This window comes from Sinocyclocheilus grahami, unplaced genomic scaffold, assembly GCF_001515645.1.
Source record: "Sinocyclocheilus grahami isolate Dianchi unplaced genomic scaffold, SAMN03320097.WGS_v1.1 scaffold812.1, whole genome shotgun sequence".
Taxonomy (NCBI): Eukaryota; Metazoa; Chordata; class Actinopteri; order Cypriniformes; family Cyprinidae; genus Sinocyclocheilus; species Sinocyclocheilus grahami.
The window spans coordinates 89,761-111,356 of NW_015505991.1; the positions used below are offsets into that span (position 1 = coordinate 89,761).

A 21,596-nucleotide genomic window follows, 5' to 3' on the forward strand; every position below is an offset into this window, starting at 1 on the left:
GATTGTGTGAATTATTCTGTGTTACTTCTGAAGCCATACGATAGCTTAATGTGAGCTACATATGAATATTTCTGTCCTTACATTAAAGTTCACACAAACTCTTTTCTCCACTGTGGCTGTCAGTCATTCATTCAGCCTTTAAACCCTGGTCACATTCGGTTACAGCAGTCAGCTCGGTAAAGCTCTCTCCAAGATCATTCTGTGTTCCCATTATACTTGATTTGTACATACATGTCTATGATTTTGCAAAAAGGACTTTATCTTCTTGCCGGAGTTTAATGTTGTTTTGTTACTTGCTACTGGGTGTCTGTGAAAACAAAACACGGGTGTAGAAAAGACTATAAATATTTTTTAACGTGCACAGTAACTGAAATGTAAAACTGTTAAAAGAAAGGCTCAATAACTGTTGCACAGATATAATACACTACGCATCAATTTCTCTACCCTTTGTGCTTTGCAGTTTTTAACACGAAGCGCTTACAATATGCGCACATTGTAAGTGCTTCGTGCTCAAAGACTGACAACCCTCTATATGCGACTAAATCTTCACTCTGGGCGACTAAATGATGTCTAATATTAGCCAATGGCTAATCAGTTCTCAGATTTTACTCGTCAGTGTGTGAGTTAGAGGCCGAGTATATGATTAGCACAGATATATTTTCACTCACAGAACACTCTGACTTAGCGCTTCAGAGTTTCACTCTCCGTCAAGCGATCTGATATTTTTCAGTTCATTTGAATGGATGCGCAGCGCACCTGTGTTTGTGTATTTGACGTAACATTTCAACTCTAGTGTGAAGGCGCACAACTCGCCGTCGCTTTCTCTCACACGCGCAAAGAGCGAGAGCGAGCTAGAGTCTTACATAACATGCAGAATTGATGCAATACATGTAAACGATATACTTTGTTGTATTTTCCTGTAAAAATAACAGAGTTCCTTTGGAATTCTTCAGCTTTTAAGGACTGCCGGGTTTTCCTGTAGTAGGCGGAACTAATGCGCAAATGGCAATCTCATTGGCTGGTCCTCACCTATTATTGTCCCTGTTTTGATTTCAGCAAATCAGTTCGCGCAAACGCACACAAGTCAAGTCAAGTCAAGTCACCTTTATTTATATAGCGCTTTTAACAATACAGATTGTGTCAAAGAAACTGTACAGCATTAATTAAGAAAATAGTGTGTCAATAATGCAAAGTGACAATAGTAAACACTCAGTTTTCATTTAAAGGCAGTTCATCATTGAATTCAGTGATGTTATCATCCAGCTCAGTTCAGTTTAAATAGTATCTTTGCAATCATTTGCAATCAAGTCAACGATATCGCTGGAAATTAAGTGTCCCCAACTAAGCAAGCCAGAGGCGACAGCGGCAAGGAAACAAAACTCCATCGGTGACAACGAATGTTTTTAATGAATAGATTTTATAATAATACAAATAGCAATGTGTAACATTTTACCATATTTAGTGCAACACTTTTATTTGTTCCCCACAAAATATTGTTTTTTCCCTAAAAGTTTGGATTTCTAAAATTATTGTGCACTGATTTTTCTAGAATAACTTTTGCTGCCGAATTATCCACTAACCTAGTTTATAATACATTTTTTGTCATAGATTATAAATATACATAGGCCTATATTTTTTCATTATTTTATTTTTCTTTATAATGAAGTAGTCTGTATCTAGTAGATTGTGAAAGAATGATTATCAGTTCCACACACAGAGATATATAAATTCTACATTTATTTAAATGAGGGAAAAAAACTTCACTGGTATCGGATCGGTATCGGTCAATACCGAACCCTAGGTATCGGAATCAGTATCAGAGGCAAAAAAGGCGGATCGGAGCATCCCTAGTTTTAAGCAGCAAAACTTGTTTTCAACATTGATAATAATAAGAACAATGATTAATAATTGATTGAGCACCACATCAGCATATTAGAATGATTTCTGAAGGATCGTGTGACACTGAGGACTGGAGAAATGGCATCACAGGAATAAATTATATTTAAAAAAATTATTTAAATAGAATTTAATATAATCATATTATTATATTAAAATATAATGATTTTATATGTTGCATTTATTTATTTATTTTTAATACAAATTTATTTTAAAGATTGAGTGTGGAATGAGAGAGACAGTATACTATATTACTGTTGTCTGCAGGTGCTTTTTTTCATGGGGACCGTCTTCATTAGCCCAAGGTGCAAAAAACAACTGATGCTCATATTTGTTCTTAGGAAGAACAATAGTGAAAAAATAAACATTAAAGCAAGTACAGGCTGTTTATTATTTATGGATAAGGATAAATGAGATGAGAGTCACAGTCATGACTGGGGCTGTGACATTTGTATAGCCTGATTAATGAATTATTGTCAGTTGAGGTGGCATCTCAGTAAGTGTGTGTGTGGAGGGGTCCCTGAGGAGCCGGGCTCTTTCACAGGGGAAGCAGGATGGTGCAAAACAGTTCTCACCTTGTTCTGAAGAGAGCGAACAGCTTTATGTAACACTCACACGGAGTGATATAGAAAGCCCAGATCTCTGCACTATCATCTTCTTATCATTCAGAAAAAAAACTTTCATACCTTTACCTGTGATTTATCGCAGGGCAAGTGTCAACATTTTGAATGTGCTTTTATTTTGATAGCATCTTGCGCACACACTTGCATATGGAGGATTCTCGATCAGAGTCATTATTTATGTATGAGGAGCAGGGGAACACACCGCTGAGGGTAACCACGGTAACAACAGAGGTCTTATTCATATTGATTAGAGGTGACACAGCAGGAGTTGTGAACCTTTAAATGAGCACAACTGTATCAGGCCGCAGAGTAGAGGTCTACATGGAAATTGAAGTTGAATCCTAAAATTAGTCTGTAAATCAAACTTTGATACCTGATCCAGCATGACCTGTCAAAATCAGTCAGTCTTTCTATTTCCTTTCAAGTCAGCATGAAAGTAAAATTCAATCTGTCTTGTTTTCTAAATGCTTGTTATTGATCTTAATGTGAACAATTCATCCATGCATATGTTTCTTCCGGTGAAATGTCAGATTTCTCTCTGGTGACGTCTAAACCCTGCACCTTTCTTACAATCAACTTCAAGCTGACATTCAGAACCAAGCTCCCTCCCTACATTTTAAACCAATTCACTTAAATGTACATCACAATATGGAAGAAAATATCTGTCGTTACTTTTGTTACATAGTCATTTTAAGACGAGTAACCTTCCATATGTACAGTATTAGGTTTTACAGTGCTGTGGTTTAACTCAAAGATGGAGTGCAAAGACAAAAACAAAATGTATCTGATTTAATGTTTCTGATGTAATAATTTATTTTCAAATATTATTTTTCACTAATTACAAACATCAATCTGAGCTAAGTAACAAACAGTTGATAGTTAATAAACAACAAGAAATATATATAGAAAAATAAATATATAAATTGACAGATTATCTCATGGTAAATTAGTTATTTGTTTTTTATTATATGTGGTTATATAATTTCATTAGTGATGAAAAATGCTCTACTTCAACAATTATATGTCAGTGTTAAGATATATTGATTAATTCATAGGCTACTCAGACTATATATTTGACTATTTATTATTATTAATATTATTATTATTATAATTCAGAAATGTGTTTAATACAATAAGTACAATACTAGTGAATCCAAAAAGAATGTGAGGCCAAGAATGCAGAATTGAGTGAATTACACATTACAAGGTGGCCTTTTTTATCTTCGTGTATATTAAAGTGGGCTAAAGTGGACTCAGAATGCTACTCTGCGGGGGAGTTGCTGTTTGGCTTTGTGTATGTCTGCGAATCAATTTCATAATGTAACCCAATATAAGGTACAAAGACTGCATAATGCGTTTGTATACAGTCCAAGGGATGTAGTGATTGGCCTTCATTGCCAAGTTCAGAAACAGAGTCTGCCAAAGTATGCAATACTTAGACACAGTGGCACCAAAGTATATCTGTGCAGTATTCTCAGGGACGTGTGCCAGAGCATTGTGTGGTTATAAGCATTCAGCCAAGCTGTCAATACTGCTTGACCAGCTTATAGTGGCAGTGTAAAGTGTCCAGGCATGGAGTCCCGTTTGCTGTGGTCTCCACCTGTGGCAAAATGTACTGATATCTGAATTGGTATGAGATTTTGCATTTTGCGTTCATGTGTAAATTTCATAATACTTTGATTAGGGATGCACCGATACCACTTTTTCCAGTACTCGCCCGATACCGATACTTTTATTTTTGGTACTTGCCGATACCGAGTACCGATACTAATATTTTATTGCATTTGTAAATTTTTTTAAATATTGGGTGCAGAAACCAAAAGAGTATGTATAATGTTAGTTGGTTAACTTCATTTATCAAATAGATACAGTCAAACCAAAATTTATTCAGACACCTTCAACATTTCTCACATTATCACAGTTTATTCGCTATAGTTTAGAAAATGGTAATAAAATATAACAAGAACTCAAAGTTAAACTGTGTCAGAACAAATTCAGCTTGATAATGTTAGATAACTTTGATAGAAAGGTATGTAATGGATTACAATCAACCAAAAAATTAGACAGCTGTTAGTATGACAGTATTTACACAACTATCAATAGTTAGTCGGCCAACCCTTAGCCTTAATGACAGCCTGTCACCCAGCTTCATGCAAACCTCAATTTAAATTTTTTTTCCCCCAGATTCGGTCTGAATAATTTTTGGTCCCAAATTTATATCAGTTTTACTGGTAGTCCACTGTATGAAGAAATTTTGGGTATAATTTGTCACAGTTTACTTTATTTTGCTATCCTCACTTACATAAATTAACTATAGTGTCCTGCACCCACTAGTAAAAAAATACAAAAATTATATCTGGTCTCTGAATAATTTTTGGTTTGACTGTATATATTTTCACACATAATTATGCCCATTAAAATGTATTTTACAAGTTTTTGTTACTTTCACTGTTCATTTTTTGCTTTATGGTACATCATCTTTAATTGAATAGCATTAGAGCTGCTCTATGCAGTGGCTTAGTACTGTAATCACGTGCTTTGCTGTAATAATGCAGGGAACCACTCGTTATAAATCTCCTAACTGATATTTTCAGAAATAGAATTCACGTTTTTCATCTGAAACGTGCTGCGATTTATATTCCAAAGCCAATCATATAATGCAGAAACAATCAAGCAAGCAAAACACGTGCAACGCGCGCACGTATTTGTACTGGTGCAGAAAAGTACAGCCTAGCGCATTTCACACAAGCTGTTAGATTCACTTTCGCCAGAAATTAACGAGTACAAGTACAGAAGCTCAGTATCGGTGCATCCCTAACTTTGATCATAATTATGTCTCTCATATAGTTTTGACTTTATCTTGTAATTATGACTTAATATATTATCAATTTAAAGCTCTAGGCAGACATAAAAAAGAATATATATATATATATATTTTTTTTTTTTTGCATTTTACGTTCATGTGTAAATGTCATAATACTTTGATCATAATTATGTCTCTCATATAGTTTTGACTTTATCTTGTAATTATGACTTAATATATTATCAATTTAAAGCTCTAGGCAGACATAAAAAAGAATATATATATATATATTTTTTTTTTTTTTTTTTTTTGCATTTTGCGTTCATGTGTAAATGTCATAATACTTTGATCATAATTATGTCTGTCATAGTTTTGACTTTATCTTGTAATTATGACTTAATATATTATAAATATAAAGCTCTAGGCAGATGTAAAAAAAAAAAGAAAGAAAAGAAAAAGAAAACGCTCTTGGTTATGACTCACTAAAACATTGTGTCACTTAAAAATGTCTTGATTACTCTGCTACACTAAAATTCATCTAGTTTAGTTTACGTTATACATTTTGAGGCCATTTATAATTATTTAAATAGACTAAGTGAATTGTAACCCTTGACGTTTTTTTGCTAGTATTCACCAGATAATAATAAATGCAACAAATGTATCTGTTACAATCTATTTTTGGTTGATAACTTCAACTGCTTGATGTATCAGCAGTCTCTAATCTCAGCCAACTATAGATGCAGAGGCAAAAATAAAGAATGACCGTCAAGCACCACAGATGTTATTCAGAGTTCACATGAAGAGGCGTTTTTCGTGTTCATGATGTGGTATGATTACCATCATGACATGAGAAGAGAAACAGAGAAAACAGAGAAACTTTAAGAGAAGAATAAAACTAGATGGATTTCGCCTGAACCACTTTTTTTGGTGTTTACCTGCTCCTTTAATGGGTCCCAGTCATGCTTAGCCATTTTCCCTGGTATCATCACCTCTTCCAGTTGAGCAGGTGGTGTGTTAATTAGCTCTCATCACCTTACTGAAGCCTGACGGAGGAGGAGAGGGAGTAGATCGTTGAGTCTATGGGAGATACAGCTGCTGCTGCTATTAGATCAGTTTATTACACAACCAAGGATTGTACAAGCATCAGAAATAATTCACGTCCACAAATGGCAGCTTAATGAACAGTTCCACGAGAGAGTAACCCACAAGATGCCCGCGAAAATGTATGTAACTCTGTTTCATACAACACCAGGTAGTGACCATTTTGAAAGCATGCGTCTTAAATTGTCAACATTTGTGTTGTGTTAGAAAATTAGGTGCTGTATGTATTTTGTATTCAATAAAATACATATTTTAAATAAATAAATATTTGGATTCCAGTCAGTTCTGGAAAAATTACGAAGTGTTCAGATTGTGTTATTTTGGAGAAACCAAAATGAAAACTGTTCAAAAGTTTAGGGTCATTAAGATTTGTTTTTTTTATGTTTTTGAAAGACGTCTCTTATACTCACCAAAGCTAAATTTATTTGATCAAAAAAGAACATTGTGAAATATTATTACAATTTAAAATAATTGTTTCTATTTGAATATATTGATTTATTCCTGTGATGGCAAAGCTGAATTTTCAGCAGGTATTCCTCCAGTCACACAATCTTTCAGAAATCTTTCTAATATGCTGATTTGGTGCTCGAGAAACATTTCTAATTATCAATGGTGACATGTTTTTTCAGGATTCTTTAATTAATAGTTCAAAAGAACAGCATTTATTTGAAATGGAAATTTCAAATGCCTTTACTGTAATTTTTTAACCATTTAAAGGCTCAATATGTAATATTTTTTTATTAAAATATCCAAAAACCACTAGAACAGTGTTATATATTTTGCTGACTTGTGTACTTACATTATCCCAAATGTTTAGAAGAATGTTTAAATCCAGAGAAATAAGCAATTTTAACTAGTGACACGGAGCGTGTCTATAGTGTCATTGTGTCGCCTGCTAATGACGTCATACACCCTCGTTTTTCCGGTTTTGTTTTGTAGAAAACATGGAAACACCAAAGACGCTTTAATATGTTGTGCGTTTTAATAGACCGGTGATGACTACACAGAGTAGCATTATAACAGAACTTTCAAATGTATCTAGTATGATAAAACAGCGCTGCTTTACCCCACATACTCACGACCAGAAGGAGCGGAAGCGGTCGACTGTGGCATAATAAAAGCTCCGCTGCTTTCCAGCCGAGTGTCACGCTCATTCAGCGGCCTCGTTTCGCTTCGACGGCTTTCAGCCTCACCCTGCTTCATTCTACTACGTTAATAAATCATTAGCTCATCCATGAACATGATTTCTGCCCGAGTCCCGTCGGATTGCTTCGGCTGTGGGGATGAAGACGACAACTCCCATGATTCCACACTCAGTCACGGCGTCATCAAACTACGCCTTTGTTTCTTTGTTTATTTTGAATGCGCGCCCTCTAGTGGCGAAAATGACATATTGTGCCTTGCTAAATAATATTTTTTTCTTAAATAATACAAAAAAACGTACTAACCCATCTGCGCATCTTTTGTATGTAGACAAAAGATGTCTATAACAGAGATCTTTGTGCCCACCACAAAGCCCTCTCTCTGTGTTCATCCCTCATGTGTAAGCCTGGGGTGGCAGCTTAAACCAATTCTAGCATCCCGTTTCCGCTCTCACTGACAGTCTGATATGGTTAACCATACCAAGATCCAATTACCTTCCTGCTATTTGCTCTTACTCTTTCTAAAACTCTGTGCCCTGCTCATGCTGAGGTCAGAGGCATAAGACTGCTTCACTTTACTGGAAGTAACTAGTTAATGTAGCACACTTCTCTCACACACACACACACACACACACACACAACTCACCTTCACACAAACAAGTTGGCCATTTCACTCTCTTTCTCTTTCTTTTTGTTTGCTTTTCTCTTGGATGGACACATCAGGCTTTAAATCGGATGTGCTTCACTGGAGCTTTGTTTGCCGTGCAGCAGGATATCGCACAGAGAAAGTGAAATTGGCAATTTGGTGTGGTGGGAAGGAACAAAAAGAGAATCAAGTGTCAGTAATATTTAGAATGAGATTCTTGCATCCAGATGATATAACAGCATACAAAAATATTCTCACTATGTAAAAATACAGGTTTCAGAAACCTAATTCATAATACTGTCATAAATCTGACACTTCTGGTATAATGTTGCTAACATGTGAAGTGTAAAATGGCATGAAATTATTATTTTTCTTAGCTACATGTTTAAAGCTACATCAACTTTAAAGGGAAATTGGGTTTTATTACTTTGTTAAATATTATATAATATTTATTTTTGCTGTATTAAAAAAGGCTGCAAGGGGGTGGTTTGGGTCCACAGAAAATCTAAAGAAAAAATATTTTACCCAAGCTTTTTGTTTAATTTGTAATTGTAGTGTCATATATCATCGTTTGAATGTTCTTTTGTGTATAATTGCTGCTGCTGAGTGCTAAGACAATAAAGCATAACTTGACCTTTCATGACAAATAAGATTAATCACAATATTTTACTCTATTGACAGTAAGTTAAAGTGTGTTTATATATAAGTGTGTATGTATATATATATATATATATATATATATCTCCTACAGTGAATTTTAAATGTGATATTTTCCATACAATATTTTAATCATGTTTGTGTATTTATTATAATGATTGTATAAAAGCCAAATATCTAGTTCTGGAAACAACAAGTGAAACAACAGTAGTATTCCCATATACTATATAGATATTTACATATTAGCTAGGAGATCATCATATTGGAGGTTCTTAGCATAAATGCATTCCCTCCCCTCTAATGATTATAAAATGTATCCTACAATGTATACAGTACATAATACGTGGTTCCCTAAACAGGGTGTGCAATAGGACCCTCCAATATTTAGCTGTAGCCTATTATACTGATAACAAATACATCAATTACATAATATTGTAGAAATGATTGTTATTTTTTTCAGTTGTATATAACCATTTTTTTTAAATGTCTTTTCTTTCAGTTATGATGAATGTGTGGGACAAGGGACGCAGATATATGTTCCTACTGATGATCCGCCCCCCTACTCCCTCACAGACCCGTGCCGGGAGCATCCCGCCCCACACCATCACACAGAGATGGAGGATCTGCTCGCTGGGGCTTCTTGGGTGTCAGCAAGTGGCTCTTCCCATTACCCAACCAGACTACAGGACTTCAGGCACCAGCCGATCGCCTCCATCTCTTTGTCAGCCTTACCTTTAGATGAGGCACCCCCATATGAGGCAGTAGTGAGTGAACAAAACCAGCCCCTTCCTCTGATGCCCCTGGATCTGCTCAAACACACTACAGAGGAGAGCAGTCCTCAGGACAGCGTTTCCCACAGGATCCTGTAATCCTGGCCTCTCCAGCACACTCATGCGCCACCTGTACCAAACCAGCTTTGAGAGGGACTCTTTTGCGTGGCTGGGGTCTCCTGAGTCAAGAGCTGAAACCGACACCTGCAGAAGCCCACAGTTACCTCTCACTTCAGCCGACACAGATACTGGACCTCCTGTTTTATGTGACACTGAGGGGAGCCACCATAAGAGCACAGGGCTATCGACCACTTTTTTGTGCGTCACCTCACCTTGTCTTTTACTTATGGTGTAATTAGATGTCAACGTGTGTCTTCTCTTACTGGTAGACTGATTTCAATTTCACAAGCATCACAGCTAATTTCAACAACCATCGAAATGTGCCCTTCAGGATTTCAGAAAAGAGCAGAAAGCCTCTCAATAAACCTGGGACCATAATAGAGAAATTTACATAGGAATAGAAATATATCTTTATTTTAAGTGTGAAAATATGTGTTCCTGCATGAGTGACTGTGTATTTCCACATGACTGTCTATTACAACTTTTCTCCCTTTTTTTTCTTTCAAATTTTGGGTTGGTTTTAACGGTTTACGTTTTGTAAACTGAAAGTTTTTTTTTTTTTTAAGATAATATTTTGTAAATTTCATAGAATAACTAGCAAAGATGAAAAATTACCTTTAATAGAAATTTGAATGTCATCAGAAAATCAATGTGCTTTGAATCCATACTTTTTTACACATTTTGTTTCTTTGCTCCTTTACATCAGTGGTTCTCAACCAGAGGGCCAGGGCTCATTAGGGGCCTAAACCAAAGTCTTAAAATTATTTAAATTTAGTTATATTAATATAATCTCAATGGAATAGTTAACCCCTAAAAAATAATAATAATTTGCTGAAAATTTACTAACCCTCAGAACATCCAATATGTAGATGAGTTTGTTTCTTCATCTGAACAGATTTGGAGAAATTTAGCATTACGTCACTTGCTCACGAGTGAATCCTCTGCAGTGAATGGGTGCCGTTAGAATGAGAGTCCAAACAGCTGATAAAAGCATCACAATAATCCACATGACTCCAGTCCATCACTTAACATCTTGTAAAGTGAAAAGCTGCGTGTTTGTAAGAAGCAAACCCATCATTAAGGTGTTTTAACTTCAAACTGTTGCTTCTGGCCAAAATACCAGTCCATAATTCATAATAATGCTTTTTCCATTAAAAAAGTCCATCCCCTCTTGACCTCTCACACCAAAATACACCAACATATTTGTTTAGAAATGCTTTGAATTATTTTCGCTTGTAAATGGAGTGTAATCTTGTTTCAGACAAGACAACTTTTTAGGCAGTAGTAATGGTTTGTTCAAAACATGATGGTTTGTAAACTACAAAATGAAAAAAGTCTAATGGTGAATTTATTACAAACACTCAGCTTTTCGCTTCACAGGATGTTAATTGATGGACTGGAGTCGTGTGGATTACTGTGATGTTTTTATCAGCTGTTTGAACTCTAATTCTGACGGCACCCATTCACTGCAGAGGATCCATTGGTGAGCAAGTGATATAATGGTAAATTTCTCCACATTTTTGGATGGCCTTTGGGCAGGGGTGTCCAAAACTGTTCCTGGAGGGCCATTGTCCTGCAGAGTTTAGCTCCAACTCTAATTGAACACACCTGAACCAGCTAACCAATGTCTTCAGACTAACTAGAAACTTCAAGGCAAGTGTGTTTGGGCAGGTTTGCGCTAAACTCTGCTGGACAGTGGCCCTCCAGGAGCAGGATTGGACACCCTACATTTTCAGCAAATTTTCATTTTTAGGTGAACTGTTCTTTTAATTAAAATTATAATAAGTAAATGAATAAATGAACCCATGCAATATTAAACTGACATCTTATTTATTTATTTGACATCAAGTTTATTTATTTTTATCACAACAAAAGTACCAGATGTGCATATTAGCAAGATAGCAGGGCCTTCTGGTACTGTCTCGGACAAAGGAGAGCCTTAGAGTCAAAAACGTTGAGAACCACTGTTTTACATCTATTTCATAGATCACTGTGATTTATTTATATTTCCTTCTGTTTGCAGAGACGTCTGTTTTCCTAAAGTCTCAAATGCATCTGAAGATCCTATTAGGAGAACAGCAGATGTGTGATAAGTGATATCAATGCATTTGACAATACAAGCTATAATTAGAAAGGGCTGCAGGGAACACTTTGCCAAAGGGTGTAAAACAAATTTCCATCGTTCTCCTAAACTACATTGATGCGGTGTACATTATAACATAAGACCTGAGACTGGTATCCAAGCAGCTCCACTGCACAGCCTTTGTAGCACTGACGTCAGTATGAAATAAAACATAAGATAGTTCTTGCTGGACACACTCTGTGCTTCCTAAACATGTACTATGTATCAGATTTGTATCTGTTTTTGCTCTAAAATTGCCCACTTCATTCATTTTAACACGAAGGCTTCCCCACACGCATGTTTCTAATATACAATGTGCCTATTAATCACCATGACTGTTAGATTAACATTTTTAAGTGTAGAAACTTTCATTCCAAATGATACATATATATATATATATATATATATATATATATATATATATATATATATATATATATATAAGCTGCCCAGAAATGACACCTCACCTCTATTCTCACCACTTCCCTCACAGCACGAAAGTATATACTTATAGAAAAGAGGGTCTGTAAGGGATTTTTAAATTGAATTTGATGCATGAATGCGTTTCTTGTGTAGTGAAAAGCAGCTCAAAGCAAAAATTAATATTAAAGGGGTCCTATTATGCTCTTTTACAAAGTCTTGATTTTGTTTTGGGGGTGTACTAGAACAGGCTCTCATACTTGAAAAACACATTAATTTTCACATATTTTACATTATTACAACACCTCTCTCCCCAGTCTGGCATGAACGGTTCGAATAGTTCCTGTATCAAATGAAGGCCCGCCTTCTGAAATTAAAAAATGTGCTGTGATTGGTTAGCTGGGCCAGTGTGTGCTGTGATTGGCAGCACTCGGCACCTGGTCGGGTAGCTTACCATAGCTACCTGTGAGATTCAGTGTAAATATTGCGTCAAATTCAAATCAATTTGAGCGCGATTTAAACCCGGATGATTGTAATCACTCTAAGTTTGTCTGCCTTGGGAAAGCTAGCGTGTCTCCGACATAGTGATAACACTCGTTGCCTTCTCTAGTGCAGCTCAACCAGGTCTCGTCCCATTCATCGATATTTGTGATATCACAAATCCCGGAAAATATGCGTTATAGTCCAAACGAGTCATTCATTGTAGTTTTTGAAAAGTGATTTCTGTTAAATAAAATATCTCCTTTTGAAGTGGACTTTGAGCTTTGCAGATATTTATTATGCTCAAACAGCAACATTACAGACTAACTTTAGTTGAAAAAGTGAAAAAGCATAATAGGACCCCTTTAAATGGCCCATTATTTATTGTAGTTTGAATGGATGTCAACTTTGGACTCATATTATTCTACTTTTGACTTCCACCAATGTTTAGTTAGAAAGTTTATACTCATCACCTTTGAAGAAAGGTAACTTTTTCTATAACAACACATCTGAAGTAGCATTACAAGGTAATTTTGGGTAGATGTCGAGCCTGTCTCGTTTTGCTCATATAGCTCTGTAAAAGCGTGAGCTGTATCAGACAACACCTTAGATGAAGAAATGGTCCAGATGTTCTATGACGTAATGAGTATAGGTGTATTAGCTGTTGCCACCACACTGTAATAATAATACTGTGTCTGTAAACCCTTGACTTTAATGGAATAGTTCACCCAAATATGAAAATTTGCAGAAATCGTACCCTTATGCCATCCAAGATGTAGACAGAGTTTGCTGCTTCATCGAAACAGATGTGGAGAAATTTAACATTAAGTCACTTGCTCACCAATGAATCCTCTGCAGTGAATGGGTGCCGTCAGAATGAGAGTCTGATAAAACATCACAATAATCCACAAGTAATCAGCATGACTCCAGTGTCAATTAACATAGCGAAAAGCTGCATGTTTGTAAGACACAAATCCATCATTAAGGCATTTTAACTTTAAACTGTCGCGTCTGGCCAAAATAATTCATAATCCATAATAACGCTGAAAAAGTTCATCCCTTGATGTCCTTTCACATCAAAATCCACTGACATATTTGTTTAGACCTGTTTTGGTTTGTTTCCACTTACAAATGGTGCAGACTTTTCACTGAAAGCATATGGATAGAGGCCTCGTGTTTTAGTCAGAAGCAGCAGTTTGAAGTTAAAAAAAGGTTTTGATGGATTTGTTTAGTCCAAAAACGCAGCTATTTGCTTCACAAGATCATTAATCAATCGACTGGAGTCGTGTGGATGCTGAATTTGTCTGAATGGTGAAATTCTTCAAATCTGTTCAGATGAAGTAACACCCTCAGGCCATGCAAGATGTAGGTGAATTTGAGTATATTTTCAGCAGATTTTCATTTTTGGGTAAACTATTCCTTTAAGTCACACTTGTTAGCAAGGCTGTAGCAATTCAGTATGCATACAGATAAAACGAACACATAAAGTACAGATTTAAAAGAATATTACCAAATTCCTAATGAAGATCTATTTCCCATTGGTCACACAGTATTTATTTTCTGTTGTTTTTAGGGTTTTGTGTATTTTAGCTGCATCTAGTGAGCTGATGTTCAGGAAAATCACTTTAACTGGCTTACATTTGTGTGCTAAACTATTTTCATTAGTTTCATTAGACCACATGGATGTGTTTCTTACACCAGAATAGCACCTTAGCTTCCAAGCCCATTGTAAATGTTGACTTGTACATTAAATGAATCCATCTCAAATGTGTTAATTCTCTGTCACTATGTTGTGGTTGGTTGTCCAAAGTGATAATGTTGTTTCATAGAGCTGCAGACATTGATGTGCGTTTTGTATTAAAGTCTTTATTCCTTTACCACTGTATCCTCTAAATAAATAAAAACACAAGACTTCTATCTACCGAGATGTCCATCTTTCAGTGCTTTCTGGGAGAATTTTACGTTTTGTAAAAACAGACCCATAGCAAATTCAGTAAAACAGCAATGAAAGATTTTGTTGTGCTGTTACTGCTGGCAAGTTTCAGAGAATGTCGTGCAGTTTAGCAACAGATGTTGATTGTACACTGAAGGCTTCCAGATGGACAGAATATTTCCTGAACCATTTTGCTCATTGACTCCTGTCACTCATAATGCATTATGAGCCTCTCACTAGCACTGATATGGATATTCATCTCTCTCCTGCCTGTTTGCATGGTGGGCTCACAGAAAGCATCTTGAACAGATGGCCTGTGCCATAGCTCTGCCCTTAATTAGCCTCTTATCCCAGAGCTCCTCTTCTATTAAACTATACCAGAGGAGTGCTCATTTCATCCAGAGCTGACACACATGGTGATCCACACAACTCTATCACACTAACTACTGTACACTACAGAAATATAAGTACAGCCATTTGAAAACATTTAAACGTATTTTAAACATGAATGAGACACACGTAATTACTGTGAATTTTACCCTCTGATTATTTTCAGGTCAGATTAGATCAAATAAGTGAGATGCCGGAAATAGATTCTTCCCCTTTTACAATTAAATCGTTCCTGTTATTTAGATCATTTTTGTCATTCTCTAGCTCCAGTACCACTCTCTTTATTTGGTGACATAAGTGCTTATAACGTTTTGTGCATTTTGTGATCCTGTAATATGAATATGTCTGTATTCAGGATATATTTTGATACATTAGGTTGATTGTCATGTGTTGTGTAAGTTCATGTGATGAACTCTGCTAATAACAGATGTTTTTCCCTTTAAATATTCCTTATCGGGATGTGACGTCATTGTTAGAGTGGAAAGAAAAATGTCCGGTGTCATGAGACACAGTAGCGTTTCACATGGTAAATCGATGCTAAAGCCGAACTATGAGTGTTTGAATATCCCGCTGAATCTACTGAATCTGAGTGTTTTTGGAGTGCTTGGTTCTCCTGCTGATGCTGTGTTTTGAGTGATTCGAGTCTGCAGCTAAAGTTGTGTTGGTAGTGTTTGATTCTCCCGCTGATCATTTCTCTCCAAACATACCATCAGCGGGAGAATCTACACTCCCCCTCCCCTGAAAAATGTTTACATATACAATTAAAACCCAAGGAACTCCTCCTCCTCACTTTCGTCAACAAAAATGTTCAACAATCTTTGACGTTCAATTTTGTCAAGTTCTGTTTGCATTTCAGCATCACTGAATCCAAAGAATTCCTCCTCACTTTCTTCAGCAAAAATGTTCAACAATCTTTGACTTTCAGTTTTTATCGAGTTCTGTTTGTATTTCAGCACCACTAGATCTCTTGTATTCCTCTTCTTCAATGAAATGATTTTAGATCTTTTGATTCTCTCTTTTCACTTTAATGTCAGCATCATTTAGTTCTTGCATTTCTGCAGCTGAAGGGTAGCAAGGTTTTAACTTCGACACATGCACAATACGACCACCTTCTCCAGTATCCTCCAATACAATTGCATAATTGAGAGGGCCCTTTTTCTGTACAATCCTATACGGACCTTGCCATTTAGGGGCAAGTTTAGCAGAAAATGATTTTTCTGCCTTGGAATAAGGATGGGTTCGTAACCAAACCCTGTCCTGCTCCTCATATTTACTTTCTCTTCTGTCCTTGTCATAGTTTCTTTTCTGACGTCTTTTGGCTTTATATAGATTTTTACTAACAAACTCCTGCATTCTACTATACATTCCCTCGGCTGCAACAAAACATCCAGAGGACCTCGCAAAGGTCTATTCAAATTCAACTCAGCTGGTGCTACACCCAGCGACTCATGAACAGCAGAATTCAAGGCAAATCAGAACTCAGGTAAGTCTTTATCCCAATGTTTATGATTATTGCCAATGTACATGGAAATCATTACTTTTAAGATGCAATTTATCCTCTCCGTCATGTTGGTCTGCGGATGATAAGCAGTCGTTCATTTTGGGGAAACATTCCACCTTTTACTTACACGTTTCTTCGAAGAGAGCTGAAACAAACTGAGAACCTTGATCGGACAGTATATAGTCAGGTACTCCCCATCTAGTAAAGATATCCTTTGTCATGACTCGGACAATTGCCTCGGCTGTGGCCTGTCGAAGAGGGAATAGCTCCACCCAACGTGTGTAATAATCAACAAACACTAAAAGGTACATATTATGATTAGAACTCCGTGGAAAGGGGCCCATGATATTAACTCCTAACCTTTCCCATGTACCTCAGTTTGTTGTAACTTCCCTGACAATTTTCTTCCTTCAGGCTTATACAGCTGACACTGCTGACAACAACGAACCTAGTCCACAATATCAGAATTCATTTTGGACCAATATACAAAAGAGTCTGCAGCCTTTTGTTTGTTTTAAAACATCCTAGATGTCCAGCTAATGGATCTTCATGGAAGTTCTGAAGGAGTTTAGGACGAAGAGAAGTAGGAATGTAAATTTGATAAATAGTTTTGTGGGGGAATTTCTGCACTCTATATACCAACCCTCTACATTGCGAGTAAATCACTCGCATATGCGACTAAATCTTCACTCTGGGCGACTAAATTATGTCTAATATTGGCCAATTGCTAATAAATTCTGAGATTTTACTCTCCAGTGTAAGCTGGAGGCTAAGTATAAGTTTAGCTCAGATATATTTTCACTTGCCGAACACTCTGAATCAAGCGATCTGAGTTGTTTTTCAGTTCATCTGAATGGATGTGCAATGCGCCTGTATTTAACGTACCGTAAACTCTAGTGTGAAGGCGCACGCCTCGCCGTCGCTTTGTTTCAAACACGCAGCGAGAGAGGGAGAGAGAGAATTGAAGCGCTACCTATGCACGCTACATGTAAACGATATTCTTTGTTGTATTTTGCTGTCAAAATACTTCAGCTTTTAAGAACTACCGCTTTCTCTAAGATCTAGCGGAACTAATGCGCAAACGGCAATCTCATTGGCTGGCGCTCATCTATTATCATCCTTGTTTTGATTTCAGCAAATCAGTTCGAGCGAACGCACACAACCTGATTAATATTCATGAATCTAGTAGCTCATTAATCCTTTGTGCGTTTTATATGGATCTTATTAGTAGAATTCGTATCATTATTATCTAATCAGTATTTTTGTTAGTTTTTCCCCAATTTTTAATTGTTTTTACAGAAACACTGAATGACCAAAAAAGCACCACCACCAGTCCGAAGTTCACTTCAAATGACTAGATGCATTCATACATGGTTATCAAGTTTTAATTCTAATTACTGAAGTTCTATCATTAAATAATATTGATTATCATATTATAATGCTTGACTGACTGATGTTAAGAGTTTACTTTCAGATATTTATAAAACTGTGCCAATTTACAAACAAACATAGGCCTATATATATTGATTATCATATTATATATATATCAGTCTGGCGAGTAAACAAAAACATTTACTAGCCAATGGCAATTCAATTGCCAAGGTGTTCATAGAGGGCTGTATACCTTGTCTTCCAAGACAGTAAATGTAGTGGTAGCCATTACAACAATAGGTTGTCTAGTGTCCATGATGGTCATATAAAGGGATTGGGTTTCTGTATCACATTGTTGTGCTTTCCATATCTCCTCATCAGAGATTTGCAAGTCCTGGGATATGTCATTCTTGTTTGACAGCATAGTAGCACAGATTGGTAAGGAAAATACAGGGTTTTCTACAGGAGCTCGAGATAGAGCATCTGGAACAGTGTTATACTTCCCTTTTCTATATTCAACAGCAAAACTGAATTCTTGAAGTCTCAGTGCCCATCGAATCAAGCGTGTACTAGGCTTTTGAGTTCTAAAAACCCAGACAAGGGCTTAACTGTTGAGTCACTTCCTGTTTGTTGCTGTCGTTTGTTTTGAGTTTGAGCTCCGTCAAGTTAATTCTTTATCGTCTAATTTTTATCTTAAAATAAATTTTATACACCATAATTTTTGTTTCTATAACGTGTGAATATATCCTCTATCGTATTCTACAACAAAAACAATCAGTGCGCCTTGTTATCACTAGTTTTATTTTGATTTCCCGAGTCCGCTATTAGCTTATAGCCGTTAGCATCGCCAGCGTGGTTGCTGCTAATCTTGCGTACATTGCTAATACTCTATTCATACACATTACCATTGTTTTACTCACTGTTACTTGCTTTAATGGCGGATGTTTGTCTACCTTTGAGTGCAGGTGAGGACACGTTGGCACCAAATGCAGCTCGAGCTGGAGGCCGTGGAGAAGCAGATTCGCGACCTGGTGAAGAAGCAAGCCCAGCTGAGGGAGCGGAGAGCCGTGCTGGAAACATCCCGGGCTGACGCTCACAAGTCCGGGGTAAGTAACTTATACAGCACGCTGCTAACAGTCCCACCACCTCTACTCCATGTGTTTCTCTGCACAGGCCCGGTGCACCCAGGACAAGATATTCCCAGATGTCCTTCACTCCGGCGCCGGGACATCACGGACCCTGGGTGCACCCGTAGCGGAAGACATGAGCCAGGCCCTGGGCGACGACCTTTCCCCCTCCGCCGCCTCCGGTCTTTGAGATCTCCACCCGGAACCGCTTCGCTCCCCTCCATGAGACGGAACGTGACGCTGTGATCGTCGGAGACTCCATCGTCCGGCATGTCCGTGCTACGTTAGCCGAAGGTAAAGTGCACACTCACTGTTTCCCTGGTGCTCGTGTTCTCGATGTTTCTGCACAGACACCTGCTTCACACCGGGGTTAACTACACCAAGCTGCAGCAGACCTGACACTGGGAGGTCAAAATATAAATTTAATGCAGGATCTAGAAAAAATCTGATCGTGATTAAACCAGAACATTTTTAAATAAATGAACAAAAAATTTACAAAAACCATTTTTAAAGTTTGGGCTCATAAACATTAGATCATTCACACCCAAAGCAGTTATTGTAAATGAAATGATCACAGATAATAGTTTTGATGTACTCTGCTTGACTGAAACCTGGCTACAACCAAATGATTATATTGGTCTAAATGAGTCTACTCCACCATGCTACTATTATAAGCATGAGCCCCGTCAGACTGGTCATGGCGGAGGTGTTGCAACAATATATAGTGATATTCTCAGTGTTTCTCAGAAAACAGGATACAGGTTTAACTCATTCGAAATATTTCTGCATAATGTTACACTGTCAGATATGTAAAAGAAATCTAGCGTATATCTTGCTCTTGCTACTGTGTATAGACCATATACAGATTTCCTAAAAAGAATTTGCAGATTTCCTCTCAGACCTATTGGTTACCGTTGATAAAGCGCTCATAGAAAATAACCAAAACAACCCAAGGTTTTTTTTTAGCACAGTGGCTAGATTAACACATAACCAGACGCCACCCGATCTAAATATTCCCTCACAGTTTAATAGTAATGACTTTATGAATTTCTTCACAGATAAAATAGATAACATCAGAAATACAATAGCAAATGTAGATTCTACAGCATCTAATACTTCAACTTCATTCATCACACCCAAAGATAAACTGCAGTGCTTTACAGCTATAGGACAGGAAGAGCTAAATAAACTTATCACTGCATCTAAACTAACAACATGCCTGTTAGATCCTGTACCCACTAAATTATTAAAAGAGTTGTTACCTGTAGCAGAAGAACCGCTTCTCAATATTATTAACTCGTCGTTGTCTTTAGGTCACGTCCCAAAACCATTCAAGCTGGCGGTTATTAAGCCTCTTATTAAGAAACCACAACTAGATCCTAGTGAACTGGCAATTTACAAACCCATTTGAAATCATCCGTTTATGTCTAAAATTTTAGAAAAAGTTGTGTCTGCTCAATTGTGCTCCTTCCTACAAAAAAAATTATCTCTATGAAGAATTTCAGTCAGGTTTCAGGCCCCACCATAGCACAGAAACTGCACTTGTTAAAATTACAAATGACTTGCTTCTTGCGTCAGACCAAGGCTGTCTCATTGCTAGTTTTACTTGATCTTAGTGCTGCATTCGATACTATAGATCATGACATACTCATAGATCAATTACAAAACTATACAGGTATTCAAGGGCAGGCTTTAAGATGGTTTAGATCCTACCTGTCCGATCGCTACCACATTGTTCATTTAAATGGGGAGCCATCTCAATTATCACCAGTAAAATATGGAGTGCCACAAGGATCTGTCCTAGGTCATCTGCTATTTTCGATATACATGTTGCCACTTGGTAATATTATTAGGAAATACGGGATTAGTTTCCACTGTTATGCCGATGATACTCAACTATATATCTCAACAAGACCAGATGAAACTTCTAAATTATCTAAGCTAACGGAGTGTGTTAAAAATACCAATACTTTTCTCCTATTAAATTCGGATAAGACAGAGATATTACTTATTAGACCAAAAAACAGTACACAGAATATCTTGGATTACAATTTGCAACTAGACGGATGTACTGTTACTTCCTCTACAGTCCAAAATCTGGGTGTCTGTGACGAGAGGGGCAGGACCGAGCGCCGTGGGAACGGAGCGAGGCCGGTGGAGTAAATGCTAATGCGCAACACCTGTCCCACTCACCGGTCTCGAGTCCCACGGAGGAGCGCCGGAAGGATAAAAGGAGTGACGACAGTGTTGGACGAGAGAGGACCAGGCCTGGATTTTATTTTGTGTTTTGGTTCTGTTTGTGTGCGACAGCCGTCCGCGAGGGGCTGTCGCACTAGTTTGTGATTATTTTATTATTAAAGTTTTGTTCAGATGTTCCCGCCTCCTTCTTCCCGAACTACGAACTGTGTTACAGTGTTATATTAGACAGCAACTTGTCTTTTGAAAATCATATTTCCCATGTTACAAAAACAGCATTCTTTCATCTTAGACACAT

At 37.0% G+C, this 21,596-nt stretch overlaps 1 protein-coding gene across 1 annotated transcript in view; it reads left to right on the forward strand.

The window, feature by feature from the left end:
- Positions 1-10,257, forward strand: part of LOC107562207 (protein BEAN1-like) — a 56,946-nt gene extending 46,689 nt beyond the window's left edge. The window contains exon 5 of the mRNA XM_016246803.1: positions 9,368-10,257. Within this exon, the coding sequence (XP_016102289.1) occupies positions 9,368-9,737 (370 nt within the window). The 3' untranslated portion in view covers positions 9,738-10,257. The remainder of the gene's footprint in view (positions 1-9,367) is intronic.
- Positions 10,258-21,596: the final 11,339 nt, after the last annotated feature.